The sequence below is a fragment of the Oryx dammah genome, unplaced genomic scaffold (assembly GCF_014754425.2).
Source record: "Oryx dammah isolate SB20612 unplaced genomic scaffold, SCBI_Odam_1.1 HiC_scaffold_11, whole genome shotgun sequence".
Taxonomy (NCBI): Eukaryota; Metazoa; Chordata; class Mammalia; order Artiodactyla; family Bovidae; genus Oryx; species Oryx dammah.
This window is the reverse complement of record NW_024070195.1, coordinates 45648838-45670473: the sequence shown is the minus strand read 5'-3', so window position 1 is coordinate 45670473 and position 21636 is coordinate 45648838. Positions and strand designations below refer to the sequence as shown.

The 21636-nt window shown below is 38.7% G+C and overlaps 1 protein-coding gene across 1 annotated transcript in view; it reads right to left on the bottom strand.

Moving 5' to 3' along the window:
• Positions 1 to 1204: 1204 nt before the first annotated feature.
• GFRAL (GDNF family receptor alpha like) overlaps positions 1205 to 21636 on the bottom strand; it is a 72696-nt gene continuing 52264 nt past the window's right edge. The window contains exons 7-9 of the mRNA XM_040249055.1: positions 2526 to 2621; positions 2324 to 2396; positions 1205 to 1298 (exon numbers count right to left, since the gene is read on the bottom strand). Of these exons, the coding sequence (XP_040104989.1) occupies positions 1205 to 1298; positions 2324 to 2396; positions 2526 to 2621 (263 nt within the window). The remainder of the gene's footprint in view (positions 1299 to 2323; positions 2397 to 2525; positions 2622 to 21636) is intronic.

The window sequence follows — 21636 nt, the reverse complement described above, 5'->3', positions numbered from 1 at the left end:
TAACTATGTTCTCCAAGTAATAATTTTCAAAAAAAAATAGTCTTTTTTCTCTTTAAATTTTTAGTTATTGGCTTCGTTGCAAAATTCTTTGAAGATTTAGAGCTGTTTTGATTTAGTATAACACAGAACAAATGCAAAAACCCTAAATCTTTACTGCATACAAACAAGTGTTCACATGGATTAGATTTGCCCATCAGGTAAGTGGCAAGCAGCCTGCTTTCATGAAGAAAGCATTATTGATCTCCAGTGTGAGCTGACACAGGTATTGTGGTTACTGATGCTTCTGTTTCGTTTTATTCCTTTTTTCCATGATGGCTTTTACTTTTCTCTTTTTTTAACACTGGGTCTGGATCTTTCAGATCCATGTAAGGATCAATTTTAAATTGCATGGAAAGCAAGTTATAACTAAATATAATATAAAATAATGATATAACATAGTTATAATAGAATACATAATTAGCTATATTATTAATAACATTAATATTATAGTATAATTATTATATTGTTAATCATATAAGTAATAATAATATGAAATTTGTTTTTTAATACATATTACAGTCAACTCAAGATGACGCTCATTGTCATCCAGTAAAGGAACATGCCTTTCTAATGTGGATAAGAAAAGAGAAGTTAACAGCTGATACATAGGAAATTTTGAATAGTCATGGGTCTTATTTACCTGAAACACAAGAGTAATCTGTAAAAAAGCCGTGGGCCCAGGTGGCAGATGTGAATTTTATACTTTAAGTGCATGGCTAAAAAGTAAAGATTGAGGCCCTATAAGGATTTTGCTAAACTGGAAATTTTTTATGCTTCTCTCCATCAGTCCTCTGTGATGGAATATCTAGGCAAGCCCAGTAACTGAACCATGCTTTCAAATATTCTAAACCAAACAAAGGAAAGTTTAATAAATTCCAAATGTTATTTTCCCCCCTTGAAATTGACTCTAATACTTTGGCCTTTAAACTGTATCTTGGAACTCAAAGCCTATCTTTTCATACAAATACAACTTTTAAGGTCTTGAATAAAAACAGTTTGGTATTGATATTGGTCAGCATCAAATGAAATGGTTAGAGGAGTTGGATCCAACAGGGGAATATGTTTAGCTGGGATTACATTTAAAAATAAGTAAGCTGGAGTGCCTGTAGATAGAGCATATGCTGATTGTGTGCCCGACCCCTTGCTGCCAGCACATGACTCCCCATTAAGTCTTGCGCTTGGTCTCTCTGGTCGTGGCGTCCTTGGATTCTGAGGAGCCATGGTCTGCCAGCATCATCAAGTTTACTGACTCTTGTTCTCTGAGAATCACGAGATAAACGTCCACTGCCTCTGCTGCCCTCAGGCCTAATTTTACTGATAAACATATTTTAGGTGTATGTATATATATCATATCCATATGCACACACACTTAATATATATTTTTCATTAAAATTTAGGATAGTCAAATTATACAAAAATATACGTATTTGTATATATGAAGAATTCCATGGACTGCATAGTCCATAGGGTCACAAAGAGCTGGACACGACTGACTTTCACTTTCGCTTTCACTTCACACACATCTGTGTCATTAATAAGCAAATGAACATCATTGATATTTAAATACCAAATACTTTACTTATCATGGCTTATTATTTATTATTTGATTATTATTTTAATTAAAAATAAGCAACTGAACACCACTTTATATCTCTTTGTAAATGTTAAATAAGTGGAAAAATTTTAAACCCTGGACATTTAGACATCTACAATTGATATATATTTAACCTAAGGTCTCACATTCACAGTGAAGGCAGCCAAGAAAGAGAAGATTTGGGATAAGTAAATTAAGTCAGGCAACAGGAATAAGTTCTTTTAAGGTGCCTGATGAGGCCTCATTTCATACCTCACTTAATAACTGCGTTATTCAAAAATAAGAATAAAACTCAGCTTATAAGAAATTAGAGTAAAGACTATATCTTCAGGTAAATATAAAGTGTGTGAAATACACAACAGGTCCATTATGTGAGCAGATTAATCCTGCAAGGGATCTGAATAAGGAATGCAGCAAAGTTCAATTTGGATTTCGTAGGAAAACCGGGGGAAAGATTGAGAGCCATTTCACTGGAAGAACGATGCATATGTGCTTATAAAATGCAGCGTGAATCATCCAGTGTGATCACACTTCCCTTACACATGAAGACAGGGTAACGTCCATCCCACGATTCCCGCGTCTTAAGGCACGAGCACTGCTTCTCGGCCCTGCTGAGCTCTGCCGTTCTGGCACGTGGCCTCACAGGGCTGGTCCCCTTACAGCCCCTCCCTCTGAGCTGCATCCACTTACCTCAGTTTGACCATCACCAGGAGAAGGGTCCCGCAGATGGCCGTCATGCACGTGACCGCATAGATGACTTCTCCTAGAAGTAAAAGACGTTTTATGAAGTACTGGATTTTCAGAGAGAATGAGCACTAAAGACAATTTAGAGGGTGGATTTTTGGTATATGTGCTGCTGAAGCAAGCACCAGAGGATGGATTTTTAACTGACCATTGAAGGGCGGATGAGATCCACTGAGAGTTATCTCCTTCGCATTATTTCCTTTTTGCAACGCAACGCCTTTGACCTGAGACAGGGTCAGATAATCTGAAAGAAAACAATGAAAATGAGGTGAAAGTATATCAAAGTCATGCATTATTTTTATCCCGTGGGTTGTAATTTGCTTTATAAGCAACAATTTATTTCTATGATGTTATTTTAATATAATATTGATATGATAGATTTGGGTAAACGGGGGAACACTTTTATTCAATTTTGACAGCCCTTTTCACCTTTAATCAAATAACTGCATAATTGAAGTTGCTTTTTAAAAAATATTACTAGAGTAATGATTGTATTTTATAATACAGTTCATTTTACCTTATACATAGATTAGGGGAAAAAATACAATGATTTAAGGCTGCACATTGGGATACTGAAAAACATTCCTTCATTACAAGAGTGATTGAGTGCACATTTCCCCAAGACCCACTGTATTTATGAATTTTTAGACCCTCAGGAGAGTCCCTAAACCAGTCACTCTGCTCAACTCTCTACCTAGACACTTCAATATCTGGTTTTGCTCATTCCCCTATTCTGTCTCCCTTTTTGAACCACTTCATTTTATATTGGCTTTACATATTTTTGCCTTATTTAAGGGTTTCCTGGTGGCTCAGATGGTAAAGAATCTACCTGCAATGTGGGAGACCTGGTTTCGATCTCTGGGTTGGGAAGATCCTTTGGAGAAGGGCATAGCAACCCACTCGTGTTCTTGCCTGGAGAATCCCATGGGCAGAGGAACCTGGCAGGCTACAGTCCATGGGGTCACAAAGAGTCCAGGGTCCTCTTGACCAGTCTATAGCCTTCTTCTTCTTGTCCATTTTGTCCTAAACGTATTCCACCCTCACTTCACAACTCATAAGACAAGAAGGTGCAAGATTTGGACCCTTGGAATTAACTGAGCACTGGTTTAGGTGATCTTATTGATAACTTTGAAGTGAAATCACCCCTAGTTTTGATTCAAGTTGACACAAACATATATGTCAAACATACCAATAACAAATTTCTTTAATGATGATGGTTCAGGTGGGTTTTAAGGCTTAAAAAAAAAAAAAGAAAGAAAAGAAAAACAAAGGAAACTGAGGTAGAGCCTCCACTTGAGGGAGAGTTTGCTATCTTCTGTTACAGATGTTTCACATATTTTGAGACCTGGAAGTTTGAGTGGATAGATTTTTTTGCAGAAGTGAGTGTATCAAATAAACAGGGTATTGCATCCAATGACAACAGACTCTGAGTGGGAAAGGAGAGAAGGCATGTTAACCAAAAGTCCCATTTAGTCCTCACTCTAACCAGGACTGATGCTGTCAGGAGCCAGCTCCTTGGAGCCAAGGTGTGAGGTCCACCCTGAATACTTGGTAGAAATTACAGGAACCAGACTGTTTGAGATCAGTAATAAACCGATCAGGGTGGGTGCAGGAGAAGCAGCCTAATATAAGAGCTAGAAAGGTAGCTGAGAATTTTGTCACTGAAAACTCATTCTCAAGGAGTTAAGACATAGCACATAGTTCAGACATTAACTGTTAAGACATTTTTAGCTCAAGATTGTTTTAATCCCCAACTCACCTATCAGATTATCACATATTTATGGAAGTCTGACCTTCTTAGGAAGTGAAAAATCAACCTCTTCTGAATGTAAAAGCAATAGAAGTAGAGCTTTTGATTTTTTTTTCACTTTTGTGGTTATAAAATAATTCTGTTATTCACTAGAAACTCAGAATGGAAAAATTGAGCTATTTCATTTTTTTTTAAATAACAGTGGTATTTTGTGGGGAAGAATTAATTTCAATCAAGTTAAACATACAGATGTTTAGTGAACTAAGTGATCATAACTAAATTTTATATTTAAGTAAATTGGAATGTTAAGCATACATTATTTTGCTTCTCTTTTAAGTTCTATGGTGTTTTGTGATTTTCCAGGCAAGAATACTGGAGTGGGTTGCCATTTCCTTCTCCAGGAGATCTTCCCGACCCAGGGATTGAACCCGGGTCTCCCATCTGCCTTATAGGCAGACGCTTTACCATCTGAGCCACCAAGGAAGATAAGTGATCATAATTAAATTTTGTATTTCAGTAAATTGGAATATTATTTTGCTTCTCTTTTAAATTCTATGGTATTTTGTGACATTTTAGGTGATTCATTAACTAAATGTAAATGTATGTAATGTACATTGGCTGATTATTCAAATGATGCTATGGTTTTCCTTTATGAAATTCTACCCCTCAGTACATGTTGCCTAGTTAGGTATTACAATTCATCTTTATATTAGAAAAAAGGTAGGATTTTGATTAATCAGGCTATCTTTTAGATATATAACAGCCTAAGGTAATTGTTAAACAGCCTAAGCCTTACCTAGTAAGGCTTAGAAAGAATTGTCTCATTCACTAAATTTCACTCACATGGAACTCATTAACAAAGTTATAATAGATCAATGACAGAAATGCTAGCTAATGATCCCAGTGAAAATTTTAATGTGACTAGCAGTCACTCCACAATCTTAAATATTATACCCTAGGAGAATACCAAATATCAGTTAGAAGAGATTAATGTTACAGAGGGTTTCTTGGCTACTGAAGCCCATTGGAGATTGTCCCCCACCTTTTATAAACAGTGAGGCTTACTGTGTTTTATAACCATGAAATTAAAGTCGGCAGAGTTAATAACCGACCTCAGTCCCACACCATCTGCTATATTTATAGATAAACATTGTCTGTGACTTGTTTATCTTAACTCCTACCCTAGAGGAATTAGATACTATTATGAACTATATTGTAAAATCCCTGTACATTTGACGGGAAATCAAGATTAATTTCAGCCTTACAGTAAGAACAAATTTAAATAATATTCTCCCCAAATGAGCTACAGAGATGGGCTCATTTCTCTATTTTTCTTTTCCAAAAATCTTGCACAGCAGTGGCTGAGAGCTGATGCAGACCAAACCTCTACTTTGTATAATTTATATGAAGTAGTAAATGCATTGTAAAAAATGTGGCAGATCAGACACCAAGTCATGATTTAAAAATAAATGTCAGAGTTCTTGAGACAAATTAACTTGAGTACAAACTACAGATTTGTCAACCTTCAATTAAAGCATAACCCAGAAGACTCTGATTGGGAGAAACATCTGATGAAAGGAACGATTTCATAGAATAATTTTTATAATATATTAATGTATCTGTCGTTTTAAAATGGAAGCACAGTTGATTTACAATGTTGTGATGGTTTCAGGTGTACAGAAATGTGATTCAGTTTTATATGTATATTTATGTATTTTTATATGTATATTTATATATTTCATGTTGATGTATGACAGTATTGTATTTATCCTTAATTAAAAGTTAATAAATATTATATATATATACATACATATGTATATATACATTATTTTTTGGAGAAGAAAATGGCAATCCACTCCAGTACTCTTGCCTGGAGAATCCCATGGACAAAGGAGACTGGCAGGCTACAGTTCGTGGGATCACAAGAGTAGGACATGACTTAGCACTATCTACATTATTTTTAGATTCTTTTCCATTGTAGGTTATTACAAGATATTGAATATAGTTCCCTGTGCTATACAGTAGGTCCTTGTTAGTTATCTATTTTATATATAGTAGTATATACATGTTAATCCCAAACTCTGGATTCATTCCTATTAATGAATCCCATAGTTAAAATTCTATTGTCTTTTTTCTAAGTTTAAATAAATACCACCAATACCATGACAACATCTTGTTGAGAAGGAAAATTAAAGGATACCCTTCTTGTGTATCCTAGGCCTGGTGTTATTTCTAATTTGGTCAATATTGTCTCACCTGAAGGTATATTAATTCCCAACTTAGAAATTTAATTTAATTGCTTCACCTAATGATCAGAATTGAGATTCCATACATCATGGACTCTTTCAATTATCAGTGTATGAAAACCTCCTTCTAAAGTGGATCAAAGGGGCATTGCTGCTGGGAGAAGGGAAAATATATCAGCAGCTACAAATCTGAAAAGCCTATACATTATTAATAGGCTAAATCAAGGTTTAAACACCTAACATGGATATAACAGTATTGCTACTAAAATGTATGCCTTGAAACTAAACCAACTAAGTAATATGCTTTCCTTAAGCAGGAAGTAACAGTTAGAACTGGGCATGGAACAACAGACTGGTTCCAAATAGGAAAAGGAGTACGTCAAGGCTGTATATTGTCACCCTGCTTATTTAACTTATATGCAGAGTACATCATGAGAAATGCTGGGCTGGAAGAAGCACAAGCTGGAACCAAGATAGCCAGGAGAAATATCAATAACCTCAGATATGCAGATGACACCACCCTGATGGCAGAAAGTGAAGAGGAACTAAAAAGCCTCTTGATGAAAGTGAAAGAGGAGAGTGAAAAACTTGGCTTAAAGCTCAACATTCAGAAAATGAAGATCATGACATCCAGTCTTCATGGGAAATAGATGGGGAAACAGTGGAAACAGTGTCAGACTTTATTTTGGGGGGCTCCAAAATCACTGAAGATGGTGACTGCAGCCATGAAATTAAAAGACGCTTACTCCTTGGAAGAAAAGTTATGACCAACCTAGACAGCATATTGAAAAGCAGAGACGTTACTTTGCCGACTAAGGTTTGTCTAGTCAAGGCTATGGTTTTTCCTGTGGTCATGTATGGATGTGAGAGTTGGACTGTGAAGAAGGCTGAGTGCCGAAGAACTGATGCTTTTGAACTGTGGTGTTGGAGAAGACTCTTGAGAGTCCCTTGGACTGCAAGGAGATCCAACCAGTCCATTCTGAAGGAGATCAGCCCGGGGATTTCTTTGGAGGGAATGATGCTGAAGCTGAAACTCCAGTACTTTGGCTACCTCATGTGAAGAGTTGACTCATTGGAAAAGACTCTGATGCTGGGAGGAATTGGGTCAGGAGGAGAAGGGGACAACAGAGGATGAGATAGCTGGATGGCATCACTGACTTGATGGACATGAGTCTGAGTGAACTCCGGGAGTTGGTGATGGACAGGGAGGCCTGGCATGCTGAGATTCAGGGGGTCGCAAAGAGTCAGACACGACTGAGCGACTGAACTGAACTGAAGTGGTTATAACAGGAATCAGCAAGGCATATTCTTTTATTTAATTCATAAACTTCAAAGAAAAGTATGTCAGGTTTATCTTCTCCCACTGTGGCTAAAATCTTGGTAGTTGCCAGGGGCTGGGGTGAAATGGAAACTTGTTATTAGTCAATGGATGTAAGATTTCAGTTATGCAAAATGAATGAGTCTAGGAATCTATTGTATACCATAGGGCCTATTGTTAACAATGCTTACAGTGTTCCTGAAAGGGTAGATCTTAGTTACCCATTGCTGATCAGTCCCCTTCTTAGATCACAAGAGGACTTGTGTAACTCAATGAAGCTATGAGTCATGCCGTGCAGAGTCACCCAAAACAGATGGGTCATAGAGTGTTCTGACAAAAGGTGATCCACTGGAAGAGGGAACAAAGCACCCCAGTATACTTGCCGTGAGAACCTCATGAACTGTATAAAAGATCAAAAAGATATGACACCAAAAGATGAGTCCCCCAGGTCTGAAGGTGTCCAACATGCTACTGGGGAAGAGTGGAGGAGAATTAGCAATAGTCCCAGAATGAATGAAGTAGCTTAGTCAAAGTGGATATGACACTCAGTTGTGGACATGTCTGGTGATGAAGATAAAATCCAATCCTGCAAAGAACAGTATTGCATAGGAAACTGAAATGTTAGGTCCATGAATCAAGGAAAATTGGATGTGGTCAAATAAGAGATGATAAGAATAAACATTGCCATCCTAGGAAGCAGTGAACTAAGACGGATGGGAATGGGTGAATTTAATTCAGATGACCATTATATCTACTACTGTGGGCAAGAATCCCGTAGAAGAAACTGAATAGTCCCCATAATCAACAAAAGACTCCTAAATACAGTACTTGGGTGCAACCTCAAAAATGACAGAATGATCTCAGTTTGTTTCCAAGGCAAGCCATTCAACATCACAGAAATCCAAGTCATGCACCTCCCATGGACGCCAAAGAAACTGAAGTTGATCAGTTCTATGAAGACCTAGAAGACCTCCCAAAACTAACACCTAAAAAAAGATGTCCTATTCATCACTGGGGATTGGAATGCAAAAGTAGGAAGTCAAGATATATCTGGAACAACAGGCAAGTTTGGCCTTGGAGAACAAAATCCAGTAGGGCGAAGGTTAACTGAATTCTGCCAATACAATGCACTAGTCATAGAAAATACCCTTTTCCAATAACACAAGAGACTTTATACACAGACATCACCAAATGGTCAATGCCAAAATCAAACTGATCACATTCTTTGCAGGCAAAGAGGGAGAAGCTGTATACAGTCAGCAAAAACAAGACCTAGAGGTGACAGTGGCCCAGAGCATCAGCTTCCTGTAGCAAAATTCAGGCTTAAATTAAAGAAAAATGGGAAAAACATTGGGCCAGCAAGGTAAGACTTGCATCCTGTATGAATTCAAAGTAGAGGCAACGAACAGATTCAAGGGACTAGATCTAGTTAACAGTGTGCTTGAAGAACTATGGACAGAGATCTGTACAGGAGGTGGTGAACAAAACCATCCCAGAAAAAAAGAAAAGAAAAGACAATGTGGTTACCTGAGGTGGCTTTACAAATAGTGGAAGAAGGAAGAGAAGTGAAAAGCAAGGGAGAGAGAGAAAGTTACATCCAATTAAACCCAGAGCTCCAAAAAAATAACTAGAAGAGACAAGAAGGCCTTCTTCAATGAACAATCCTTAATAATAGAAGAAAACAACAAAAGGGGAAAGGCTAGAGAGCTCTTTAGGAAAATTAGAAACATCATGGGAGCATTCTGCAGAAAGAAGTGCACAGTAAAGGATAAAAATGGTGGAGACCTAGTAGACACTGAAGAGATCAAGAACAGATGGAAAGAGCACATGGAAGAACTGTATAAAAAAGATCTCAATGAACTGTATTGCTGTGATGGAGTGGTTAGTCATCCAGGGCCAGACATTCTGGAGGGTAAAGTCAAATGGGCCTTAGGAAGCACTGCTGTTAATAAAGCTAGAGGATGTGATGAAATTCCAGCAGAACTATTCAAATCCCTGAAGGACAATGCCATCTAGGTTTTACATTCATTATGTCAGCAAATCTGGAAGACCCAGCAGTGGCCACAGGACCAGAGAAGGTCAATCCTCATCCCATTTCCCAAGAAGGGTAGTACCAAAGAATGTGCTAACCATCAGACACTTGCACTATCTCCCATGCTAGTAAGGTAATGCTTAAAATCTTGCATTCTAGCTTCAGCATTATGCAAACCAAGAACTTCCAGATGTCCAAGCTGGGTTTAGAGAAGGAAGAGAAATTAGAGATCAAATTGTCAACATTCGCTGGATTATAGAGAAAGCAAGGGAATTTTGGTTAAACATCTATCTGTTTCATAGACTACGCTAAAGCCTTTGACTGTGTGGATCATGACAAACTGTGGGAAGCTCTTAGATAGATGGGAATACCAGACCATCTTAGCTGTCTCCTGAGAAATCCTGGATGCGGGTCAAGAAGCAACAGTTAGAACCCTGTAGGGAACAACTGATTGGTTCAAGATTGAGAAAGAAGTGCGACAGGACTGTCTGCTGTCACCCTGTCTGTGTAACCTATACACTGAGAAAATCATGAGAAATGCTGGGCTGAATGAGTTACAAGCTGGAATCAAGATAGGTGGAGAAACATCAGCAACCTCAGATATGTGGACACCACTCTAATGCAGAAAGTGAAGAGGAACTAATGAGCCTCTTGGTGAGGGTGAAGGAGGAGAGTGAAAGAGCCAGCTTAAGACTAGATGTTTAAAAAACTAAGATCATGGCATCTGGCCCCAGTACTGAATGGAAAAAAGAAGGGGAAATTTGGAAGTACTGACAGATTTCCTCTTCTTGAGCTTCAGAATCACTGCAGAAAGTAACTGCAGCCATGAAATCAGAAGACAATTGCTTCTTGGCAAGAGAGCAATGACAAACCTAGACAGCATGTTGAAAAACAGAGACATTACTCTTCCAACAAAAGTCTGTATTGTCAAGGCTATGGTCTTCCCAGTGGTCATGTATGGTTGTGAGATCTGGACCATAAAAAAGGTAGAAAGCCAAAGAATTGATGCCTTCGAACTGTGGCGCTGGAGAAGACTCCTGAAAGTCCCTTGGACTGCAAGGAGATCAAACCAGTCAATCTTAAAGGAGATAAACCCTGAATATTCATTGGAAGGACTGATGCTGAAGCTCCAGTATTTTGGTCATCTGATGCGAACAGCCAACTCATTGGAAAATTCTCTGATTCTGGGAAAAGAAGAGAAGAGGGCATCAGAGGATGGGATGGCTGGACGGCCTCTGATGCAATCGACATGAACTTGGACAAACTCCAGAAGATGGTGAGGGACCAGGAGGCCAGGCATGCTGCAGTCCACAGGATCACAAAGAGTCCAACACAACTGGGCGACTCAACAACAACAACAACAACAAGATCTTAGGTTTAATGTTCAAAATGGTGCCAAATGAAAGTTCGTGTACCTGATGCACAGTAATGGCAAACAAACCAAAACATCAGAATTTGGAACACCGAAAATTTTACTGCAGAGCCCAGAAAGAACAGGTGGCTTATGCTCAATATACCCCACAATCCCCATAGAGAAGTGTTTTTAAAGGCCAGGTGAAGGGAGAGGTCACAGGGTATGTGATCAGCTTGTGCACAGTTCTCTGATTGGTTGATACTGAGTTAGCTGGGCAGTTAACATCATCAATCCTTAGGCACCAGAAGGTCCAGACTACATACTCATGGTCATCAAGTAGTTAATTTCTTTGATTTGGTGGTGGTTTTAGCATCTGAAAAACTCAGAAAATATGCATCAGATGTTAGGAGCTAAAGAAGGGGACCCGCCCCAGGAAAGGCTCCCAAGGTCCTGCTTGTTTACATTGTCACACAAAATAAAAGGAATTCGGTAATGATCCAGTGGTGAAGTCTCCATTCTTCCAGTGCAGGTGGTGCAAGTTCAGTCCCTGGTGGGGGAACTAAGATCCCTTATGCCATGCAGCTTGGGCCAAACAAATAATAATGATAGAGGACAGCAGAAAACCTTAGAGGTAATGGATATGCTTGTGATACAGATTATGGTGATGGTTTTACGGCGTCTGCGATATCTTCAAACTCATCAAACTGTTTGCATTAAACATGTATAGCTTTCTGTATGTCAAAACCAGGACACATATAAATGAATTAATAAACCTTTAAGACGTGGAATAGGAAATGGCAACCTACTCCAGTATCCTTGCCTGGAAAATTCCACGGACAGAGGAGCCTGGTAGGCTACAGTCCATGGGGTCATGAAGAGTTGGACTCAAGTGAGTGACTGAGCACACACACCTTCAAGAACATTTGCCTTGATCCTTGTCATGAGCCAGAAGTTCAGTGTGAGACAATGACTACATTGCCAAGCCTGGCAACTACTCTTGTATCCATGATTGAATGACAGTAGTGTTCACATGTCTAGTGGATTAGCTGTGATTAGCATGAGTTTCAACTGCACTGCTAAGATATCTCAAATATTCACACTTCTTTCATAGTTTCTGCAAATAATGAAATAGTCACTGAGAAATGGCTTTTGAAATGCCAATTATACTATTTCTGATAACTAACACTAGATTTGATCAACATCATGTTAGAAAGCTATGATTTTAAAAGTTGAAACTAAAACAAAAGTCTGTCATCTGCAGTTTGGGGCTCATACAACATGACTTTAAGGATAGAGATTGAAAATAGGAATAGAATAGATCTGTAAGGGGCTTCCCAGGAGGCACTAGTGGAAAAGAACCTGCCTGCTAATGCAGGAGACATAAGAGATATAGGTTCAGATTCAGTCCCTGGGTCAGGAAGATCCCCTGGAGGAGGGCATGGGAAGCCACTCCAGTACTCTTGCCTGGAGAATCCATAGACAGAGGAGCCTGGTGAGCTACAGCCCATAAGGTCGCAAAGAGTCAGACATAACTGAAGTGACATGCATACATGAATGTATCTGTAAATACACAAATTTCCATGTAGGACAGAATTACAAAATTTGGTGGGACTTAGACTATGTTAGTCAAAATTTCTGCAGTGAGGCATTCTGCCTCATTCTTGACTGTCATCACCATCTCAGGAATGAGCCATTTAATACTTTCTACTCTTCCAGTTCGTAACTTCCAGACTGCTCCTTTATCAACTCAAGGTGAGGAACCTACTTTCCTTCTTTGGCATTGCTGTTAGTTTCTGTCCCCTGCGTGCATATCTGTGTTTGCGGGGAGAGAGAGCGAGAAATCACACTCTAAGCAGGCCACATACAGTCATGCTTTTCAAACACTGATACGAATCTCAAATGCCAGTATATCTTAAAATGCCAGTTTGGATTCAGTAGATCTGGGATAATGCAGAGATTCTGAATCTCTTAAAACTTCCTAGGTGCTGCTTTTGCTGCTTCTGGCAAATATAGTATAATATAATATATATATTCATCTATCTGTACATAGAATGGGAGAAAATGTTCATGTACATACTTGTGCAACATACAAAGTGCTTCACTTCCATGTATATGGCTTAATATCAATACTTTACAAGGCACTTTGACAGACACTGTTTAAATTTTAGAACAACTAGCCACACAGGAAATATTAGCTTGCCTTAAAGGAACTCAGACTCAGAATAGTTGCCCAAGATCACAGAGTCGATGAATACTGAAAATGTGATTTGTGGGAAAAAGTTTTTTATCAATTATATATTTTAAAAACCTCATGGAGACTACAAAAGCATGTAAAACATTTTCAGCTTTTTCCAATGTGGCAGCCAACTGGATTAGAAAATTGATTTTAAAAAAAAGGAAATAGATTTGAAAAATAATAAAGATCAATTGAATTTGATAGTGCTGTACAATAAGAAACATTTAGTAATATGTGATCACAAATATCTGTGGTTATGTCTATAAATTTGAGTCTTAAAGTGGAAAAAAGTACATGTATATATATTTTTGTTGCCAAAATTCACAATAGAAGACATAAAATCTAATAAAATATCTCACATATAGCTGTAAGATTTTTCAATGTCTTGCACATACCTTTGAGATATGTTCATCATTTTCAAGGTCATCAAATAAATCACCACTTTAACTTTGACATTTAACAGAAATATGAAAAAAAATGAATGCCATAATTTTCAAGGTGGTTATCTTAGATTTTGATATCAATAGAGTATTTCTGTTTTTACAGATGTAGAGTTAGGATCTTATGTAAAACTTTCCAGAATATTCACCAGGCAAAGGGCATACAAAGAATAATACACAAAAGCTCAGTGTAACTATTTAAAATCAGACTTGGCTATTTTTTTGCTTGCTTTAGTATACATCTACATCAGTACAACCTGAGTCTCAGATAAAAAATATAAAGCAACCCCATGGTTTAAATCTGTCAATATCTGGAATGAGTTTAATAGAACAAAATGTGTTTCCAAAGTTGAACGTTTTCAAGTAACTTTTATCTTGAATTCTATAAATACGAGGAGATCTTGTAATAAGCCAAATGTAAGCTAAGAATAGAAATAATTTACACTATACCTTATCAATTGTATAAATTTATGTTTTCATATATGGAGGATTTTAATGTACAGAATTCTTTAATGAAAAAGTATATGTGATAATGCCATTAATTGTCCAGATAGCTTTCTGATGTCTTCATTTGGAATTAACTGATTCGCTAGTATCTACCCTTTTGGAACTGTATAAGACTTTGCCTGGCTGGGGTACACAATGTTCTCATGTGCTGATGGAAAACACCAAGGGAAAGGGAGGGAAATAAAGGATAGAGATACATTTTTGGAGAGTCTTCACAGTTATTTGGAATGATGAGATGATTCAGAAAGCTTTGTAAGTTATTGAGTTTTAAAATGGAAAAAAAAGTTTAATTGCAGTATTTCTTCACGGCACATACATTTGTAAATCTTCAGGGAGAAGCTGACGATCAAAGTATGATAAATGCTGTTAATTTCCCTTAGACAGCACCCTTCTTAAGAATAGACACCATATCCATCTAGTTTACAGTATAACATGTCACAATGTCATGACCATTCAGTTTATCTGATGGCCAAAATTGTATATTAGCAACTTTCACATCTGAAATAGCAATCTGTCACTGCCTAATGACATACATTGTGTGGTAGCTCAGTGATAAAGAATCTGCCTGCGAAAAAGGAAAGGAGACCGCCTGCAATACAGGAGGCAGAGATTCGATCCCTGGGTTGGGAAGATCTCCTGGAGAAGGAAGTGGCAACCCACCTCAGATTTCTTGCCTGGAAATCCCATGGACAGAGGAGCCTGGTGGACTACAGTCCAAGGGGCCATAACAGTCGGATACAACTTAGTGACTGAACCCACCACACCATAAAATTATAACTGATGTTAGCTAAGGATCTTCACATTAATCACATATTTTCACATATTGTCACCACTTCTTAAAATGCAAATTCATTGTCCCAACTGCAATGCATATGGGTACTTGGCCAACAAAAATCTATTTTTTAATAAAAATTTATTTATTTTAATTGGAGGTTAATTACTTTACAATATTGTATTGGTTTTGCCATACATCAACATAAATCTGCCATGGGTATACACATGTTCCCCATCCTGAACCCCCCTCCCTCCTCCCTCCCTGTACCATCCCTCTGGGTCGTCCCAGTGTACCAGCTCCAAGCATTCTGTATCATGCATCAAATCTGGACTGGCAATTCATTTCATGTATGATATTATCATGTTTCTATGCCATTCTCCTAAATCATCCCACCCTCTCCCTCTCCCACAGAGTCCAAAAGTCTGTTCTATACATCTGTGTCTCTTTTGCTATCTCACATACAGGGTTATCATTACCATCTTTCTAAATTCCATATATACCTGTTAGTACACTGTATTGGTGTTTTTCTTTCTGGCTTACTTCACTCTGTATAATCGGCTCCAGTTTCATCCACCTCATTAGAACTGATTCAAATGTATTCTTTTTAATGGCTGAGTAATACTCCATTGTGTATATGTACCACAGCTTTCTTATCCATTCATCTGCTGATGGACATCTTTCACCTGACGATTAATTCTGTCCAGTTTCTTCACTGACGGGCAAAGATTAAACATCTTGGTCATCAGTAAAGGAGATAACTAACAGCAAGAATTTTGAGAATTTATCTGAGTTCCACTTTTCTTATTTGTAAAATGAGACTAGTAACACCTATGTTTGTGAGATTTTTTGATAGTGAAAACTAATATTAAAGTAACAGAGCTCTTGGGGACTTCTATGAGAAAAAAGTATGCTCGTGGGAAGGGGAGGGAAACAAGGATAAGAAAAAGGATTCCTTTTATAGTTATTTTTCTTTTTTTCATTTATTTATTTGGCTGTGCTGGGTCTTAGTTGTATGCAGCATGAGGGATCTAAGGAAGCGGCATGAGGGATCTAGTTCCTTGATCAGGGGTTGAATCTAGGCTCCCTGCACTGGAGATAAGGAGTCTTAGCCACTAGACCAACCAGGAGGTCCCATGATGGTTACTTTTCTCTTCTTTTTTCCCTTCCTTTCATTTCTCCCTTGCTTCCTTTCCATGGAAAGATTTCCTGAGGCTAACTGATTGAAGTAGAACATCTTATCATTTTCGATTTCAGAAACCTGACTCCAGGTAGACACAGTAAAGTGAAAGTTTGTTAGGAGAGGCAAAGTTTTCTAAGCTGTACCATGAAACACTAGCTCTGAAGAATACTTTTATGTGCTAGAAAATTTAAAAGTCCATAAGTAAATGACTTCAGAAATTTCTAGATTAGACAGAATAAATCATGGGCTTTTTTTTCTTTTGATGCAAATATTTTCTTTTTTTTTTTTTTTAGCTATACCAGTGAGGCACACTTTACCAAAATTTATTTTTTCTGTAGGTTATATCTGGGAATCCATTAAAAATGTTTGTAAAACACAGACCTATGTTATTTATAGACAAATATTTATATATTTCTGTGGGCATAAGATGTTTATCAAGGATTCTTATTTGTACTTAGTCAACAGAAGTTCATAGAACACCATATAGACAGTATTCTGTGTCCATCAATGTAGGTACTAATTTATAATCCTCTCCTCTACTAAGTTCACATATTCCAAGCATCTGACACCAAAATTTCTCTTGTTCTCTACTCCAGGGAGTCAAGCAAAATTTTCAGCCTAGGGTTTGGGAGAAGACTGACCTCCCAAATGCTACTCTCATTGCCTCTTGGAGTGGTTGGCATGATGAAACATTAATTCCAGGTTTACTGACAATTTATCTACTATTCTTCAATTCCTAAACTTGTTCACATGGGATGTGGAGAATTTAGAATCTGCTCCTTACTTCAGATAGCCATTCCAGAAGAAATGTCCACAGGACCATAGGATAGAAACAGCATATTTGGACCCAAGTAAGTTGGAGAAGACTCTTGAGAGTCCCTTGGGCTGCAAGGAGATCCAACCAGTCCATCCTAAAGCAGATCAGTCCTGGGTGTTCTTTGGAAGGACTGATGCTGAAGCTGAAGCTCCAATACTTTGGCCACCTCATGCAAAGAATTGACTCATTTGAAAATACCCTGATGCTGGGAGGGATTGGGGGCAGGAGGAGAAGGGGATGAGAGAGGATGAGATGGTCGGATGGCATCACCGACTCAATGGACATGAGTTTGAGTGAACTCCGGGAGTTGGTGATGGAGAGGGAGGCCTGGCGTGCTGTGATTCATGGGGTCGTAAAGAGTCGGACACGACTGAGCAACTGAACTGAACTGAACTGAACTGAATGATTTCCCAGTTGAGTAATTACTTCCTACTTCAAAACTAGGACCATGGCAATTAACATGGTATATATTCGTAGGATGATACATGACCCTGTTCTTGATGTAATTTTGGATAAGGTGAAAATGTGATTCGTGTGCAGTGGGAATTGACAAGGGACACCTCGGGGAAAGGTACACATCTGATGAATGGTGGGAAATAAGGCTAATTTACATTCTGGGTGTCCTTGAAAATTGAATAAAGGCCTTTAGATGTGGAAGGAATGAAAGCAAGGGCCATGGGCAGCCCACAGAAATATCATGATCAAGACAGAGTTTGAGAATTCATCTATCCTTGGTAGGGAGATGTAAGGAGGAAGGGACAGTAGCAGTTTAGGCTTGAGAAGGTGAAAACTGAAAAATCTGTGGGAGAAGCTAGAGCAGAGAAGAGACCAAGTGTAAGGGCATATTTCACAAAGTGATGTCTGTTGGAAATCAGAATCATGCAGGGGAGAGTAGCAGAAGTATCAGAATCAGATCTGGAGTCTTTCTCACTCCGGCAGTGTCATTTTGGGTAACTTACTGCTCCTCTGCTCTCTTGAAAATGGGATAATGCCAACCACAAAATTTAATTAAAAATTAAAAGTGACAGTATGTAACAAGAGTTCAGAACTGTGTTTGGTACAAAATAAGTGCTCAATAAATTATACTATTTAAAATATTATGTAATTTAGAGTATTATTTGATATTAAAAGTACAGAGTTAAATAAAAAATGACCTTTAGGTTCTTGAGAGGACACAATGTACCACAATAGATTTGAAGTGAAAGATAAAAGAGTCATAGGGCAGAACTGTAATGCTTACCTCTCTACTTTTCAAACTCAGGGTTTGGAACCAGAACTGGCTTTGGAACCAGAACTCCATCACAATCTTAGTTGAGTCATCCACTGGCTGCAACAGCCTTGGACAAGTTACCTTAATCTCTGAGCCACATGCTGCTCACGTGTAGAAAGGGATTTGAGATAGACTGTATGATTTTACTTGATTTTAAAATTGAAGTACAGTTGATTCACAAAGTGTGTTAATTTCAGATGCACAGCAAAGTGATTAAGTTATGCATATATATACTTTTTCAGATTCTTTTCTGTTATGATTTATCACTGGATATTGAATATAGCTCCTTATGCTATACAGTAGGTTATTATTTTTTTATATACAGTAGCATATATCTGTTAATCCCAAACTCCTAATCTATCCCTCCCCCAAGATTGTATTATTTTGCAGGAAGATTGACTCCTCTTTTCCTCTAAAGGATTATATGCCCATCACCCATGCCATGTGACTTTGAGGACCACTTTATTTGGGAAGAATCTGTTTATTAGCCCACTGCTATTGGGCTTGACCTTGACTTGAATTAGTAAAATACATGAGCAGTGGCAATGTGTATGCTATATTCAAGCAGAGGCTTGAGCGATTTCATTGCTTGGGTTTTTGTCTCTGCCATGCCTTTAGCCTAAGTGTAGAAATGGGGGTCAGAACCCCAGCTAATAGTCCAGAGCTGCCTACAAGTGACAGAAGCTAGAAATCAGTCTTTGGGTTTATAAGCCACTGAATTTTGGATAGTGTGCCTAACTGCCTACCCCTGCAAAAGCTGACTCATTTGGGGGTCATAATATAGCACAAATGAAACTTGTTAACAGAAGGTAGTTTCTTAATAATATTACCTCTTTCTCTTCTCTCCTCTCTTAGGTCTGACAATTGAATGGTAGGTAGAGGGAGAATAAAAAAGTGGAAAAAAAATGTTTAAAGGTGAGGAAAGAGGAGGCAGAGACCTGACTTGGACAAAGGTGGGAGACCTTTGAAGAATGGCCTTCATCCTGGGAATAAGAATGCTTCTCTCTTTTGGCCTATGAGATTGTCATGCAGTCTCTCCTTCTCTCTCACACACCAGTGCTAATGTCAAGTTTGTGAGTCTGAGCTCAACCAGTCAGTCATGTTGGAGGCTCCTCTGTCCATGGGATTTCCAGGCAGGAATACTGGAGGGGGTTGCCATTTCCTCCTTCAGGAGATCTTCCTGACCCAGGGATCAATCCTTTGTCTCCTGCTGACCTCCTGCTTTGCAGGTGGATTATTTATTGCTGAGCTACCAGGGAAGTCCTATGTCAAGTTCACCTTACTCTTAAAAATAAATTTAAGATGTAACCTCATTATCTCTACTGGGATTAAACTATACCACAATCAAATAGGCCCCCATTATTTTTATTCCTAATCTCCTTTGACTTGCATTACAAGATTTCCCAGCTGTCTTTTTTTTTTTTTTTACATTAAATAAACCAATATAGTCATAATGAGAACTGGAAATAAAGAGAGGCTAGGCTTCCCTGGCAGAGAAGGCAATGGCAACCCACTCCAGTACTCTTGCCTGGGAAAGCCCATAGATGGAGGAGCCTGGGGGGCTGTAGTCCATGGGGTCGTGAGGAGTTGGACAGGACTGAGCAACTTCACTTTGACTTTTCACTTTCATGCATTGGAGAAGGACATGGCAACCCACTCCAGTGTTCTTGCCTGGAGAATCCCAGGGACAGGAGCCTGGTGGGCCGCCGTCTATGGGGTCGCACAGAGTAGGACACGACTGACGTCACTTAGCAGCAGTAGAAGGCTTCCCTGGTGGCTCAGAGGTTAAAGCGTCTGCCTGCAATGAGGGAGACCTGGGTTAGATCTCTGGGTCGGGAAGATCCCCTGAAGAAGGAAATGGCACCCCACTCCAGTATTCTTGCCTGGAGAATCCCATGGACAGAGGAGCCTGGCAGGCTATAGTCTATGAGGTCACAAAGAGTCGGACATGGCTGAGCAACTTCACTTTCACTTTCACCAGTAAGTATGGACAACAGAGTGGTGTGAGGAACAGTATAGATTGTAGAGAGAGGTCAACTTTTGATTTAAAGCTACAGACTCAAATCCTTGCTCTAAAATGTGTTAAGAGACTTCCTTGGTGGTCCAGTGGTTAGGAATTTGCCTGCTAATGCAGGGGACATGGGTCCGATCTCTGGTCTGGAAAGATTCCACATGCCTTGAGGCAAGTAATCTCCTGCACCACAACCATTAAAGCCTGTGCTCCATAACAAGAGGAGCCCCTGCGATGAGAAGCCCGCTCACCACAACTAGAGGGCTGCCCTTGCTTGCAGCAACTAGAGAACACCCTCGTGCAGCAACAAAGACCCAGGGTGGCCGAAACACATAAATAAAATTTTAAAAATGTAAAATATGCTAACTATGTGACTGGGGGTACTTAACAGACTCTTCTGTGCCCAGTTTCCTATTCTATTTGTTGAAAATGTTTACTGACTTATTGTGAGAATTAAATGAGATAAGCATAGTGCAGAGGGTCCACATAGGAGCCTCTTTCCACATTGAAAAGTGTGTTTTGATTGTGGTTGGATATCAGCCTTAACTACAGAGCATTTAAAATTAGAGTCCTTGGCTTTATCACTACAGGTTTTAAAGGTCAAGGGAGAAAAAGGGATAAAGTGCTCGACATTTTTCATTTCAAAAGCTCTCTAGACATTTTCAATGCATGGTCAGGATGGAGAATCATTGGTAGACAGGACAAAACACACGGTTTTGAAGATGGAAGAAACAGATCAGATTGTAAACCATACTACGGTAAGCTGGTGCCTTAGAAGTTATTAGTGAGGAAAAAAGAGGAAGAGGTTGGGAAGTTATGGTTAACAGATAAAGTCTTCGAAAAAAATCAGTAATGGGTGGGCATGACCAGGTTAGGGATAGTAACTGCAAAGCTAGTTTTATCAATAGAAGGAAAATTTCTTTCGATCAGTAAGAGAACTAGCCACCACACAGTTGAAAGGTAGTTGAAGTTACCTTTCAACTACCCAGCAGTGTTAAAAGAACAAAAGCAATTAAAACCAACAATATTTCCATTGTAGAGGAGGGGTGTTGGAATGGGAGTTTGGGCCAAAGAACTGTGAGAAATATTAACTGGGTCAACTCAGCCATGTAGAAGTGTTGGAAAGAGCTATTAGGATTGTAGACACATGCTTAGTGTACATTTTCAATGTAATAACTACCATATGGACTTTAAACAAACTACTATTGTACACTGTAGGCTGTCTGATACACTAGGAAGAGTGAGAAGCTTGGGACATAAATACTAAATGATGGCTGTTCAGAAGCTGAAACCATCACCCTTAGCATCTTCCCACACAGAACT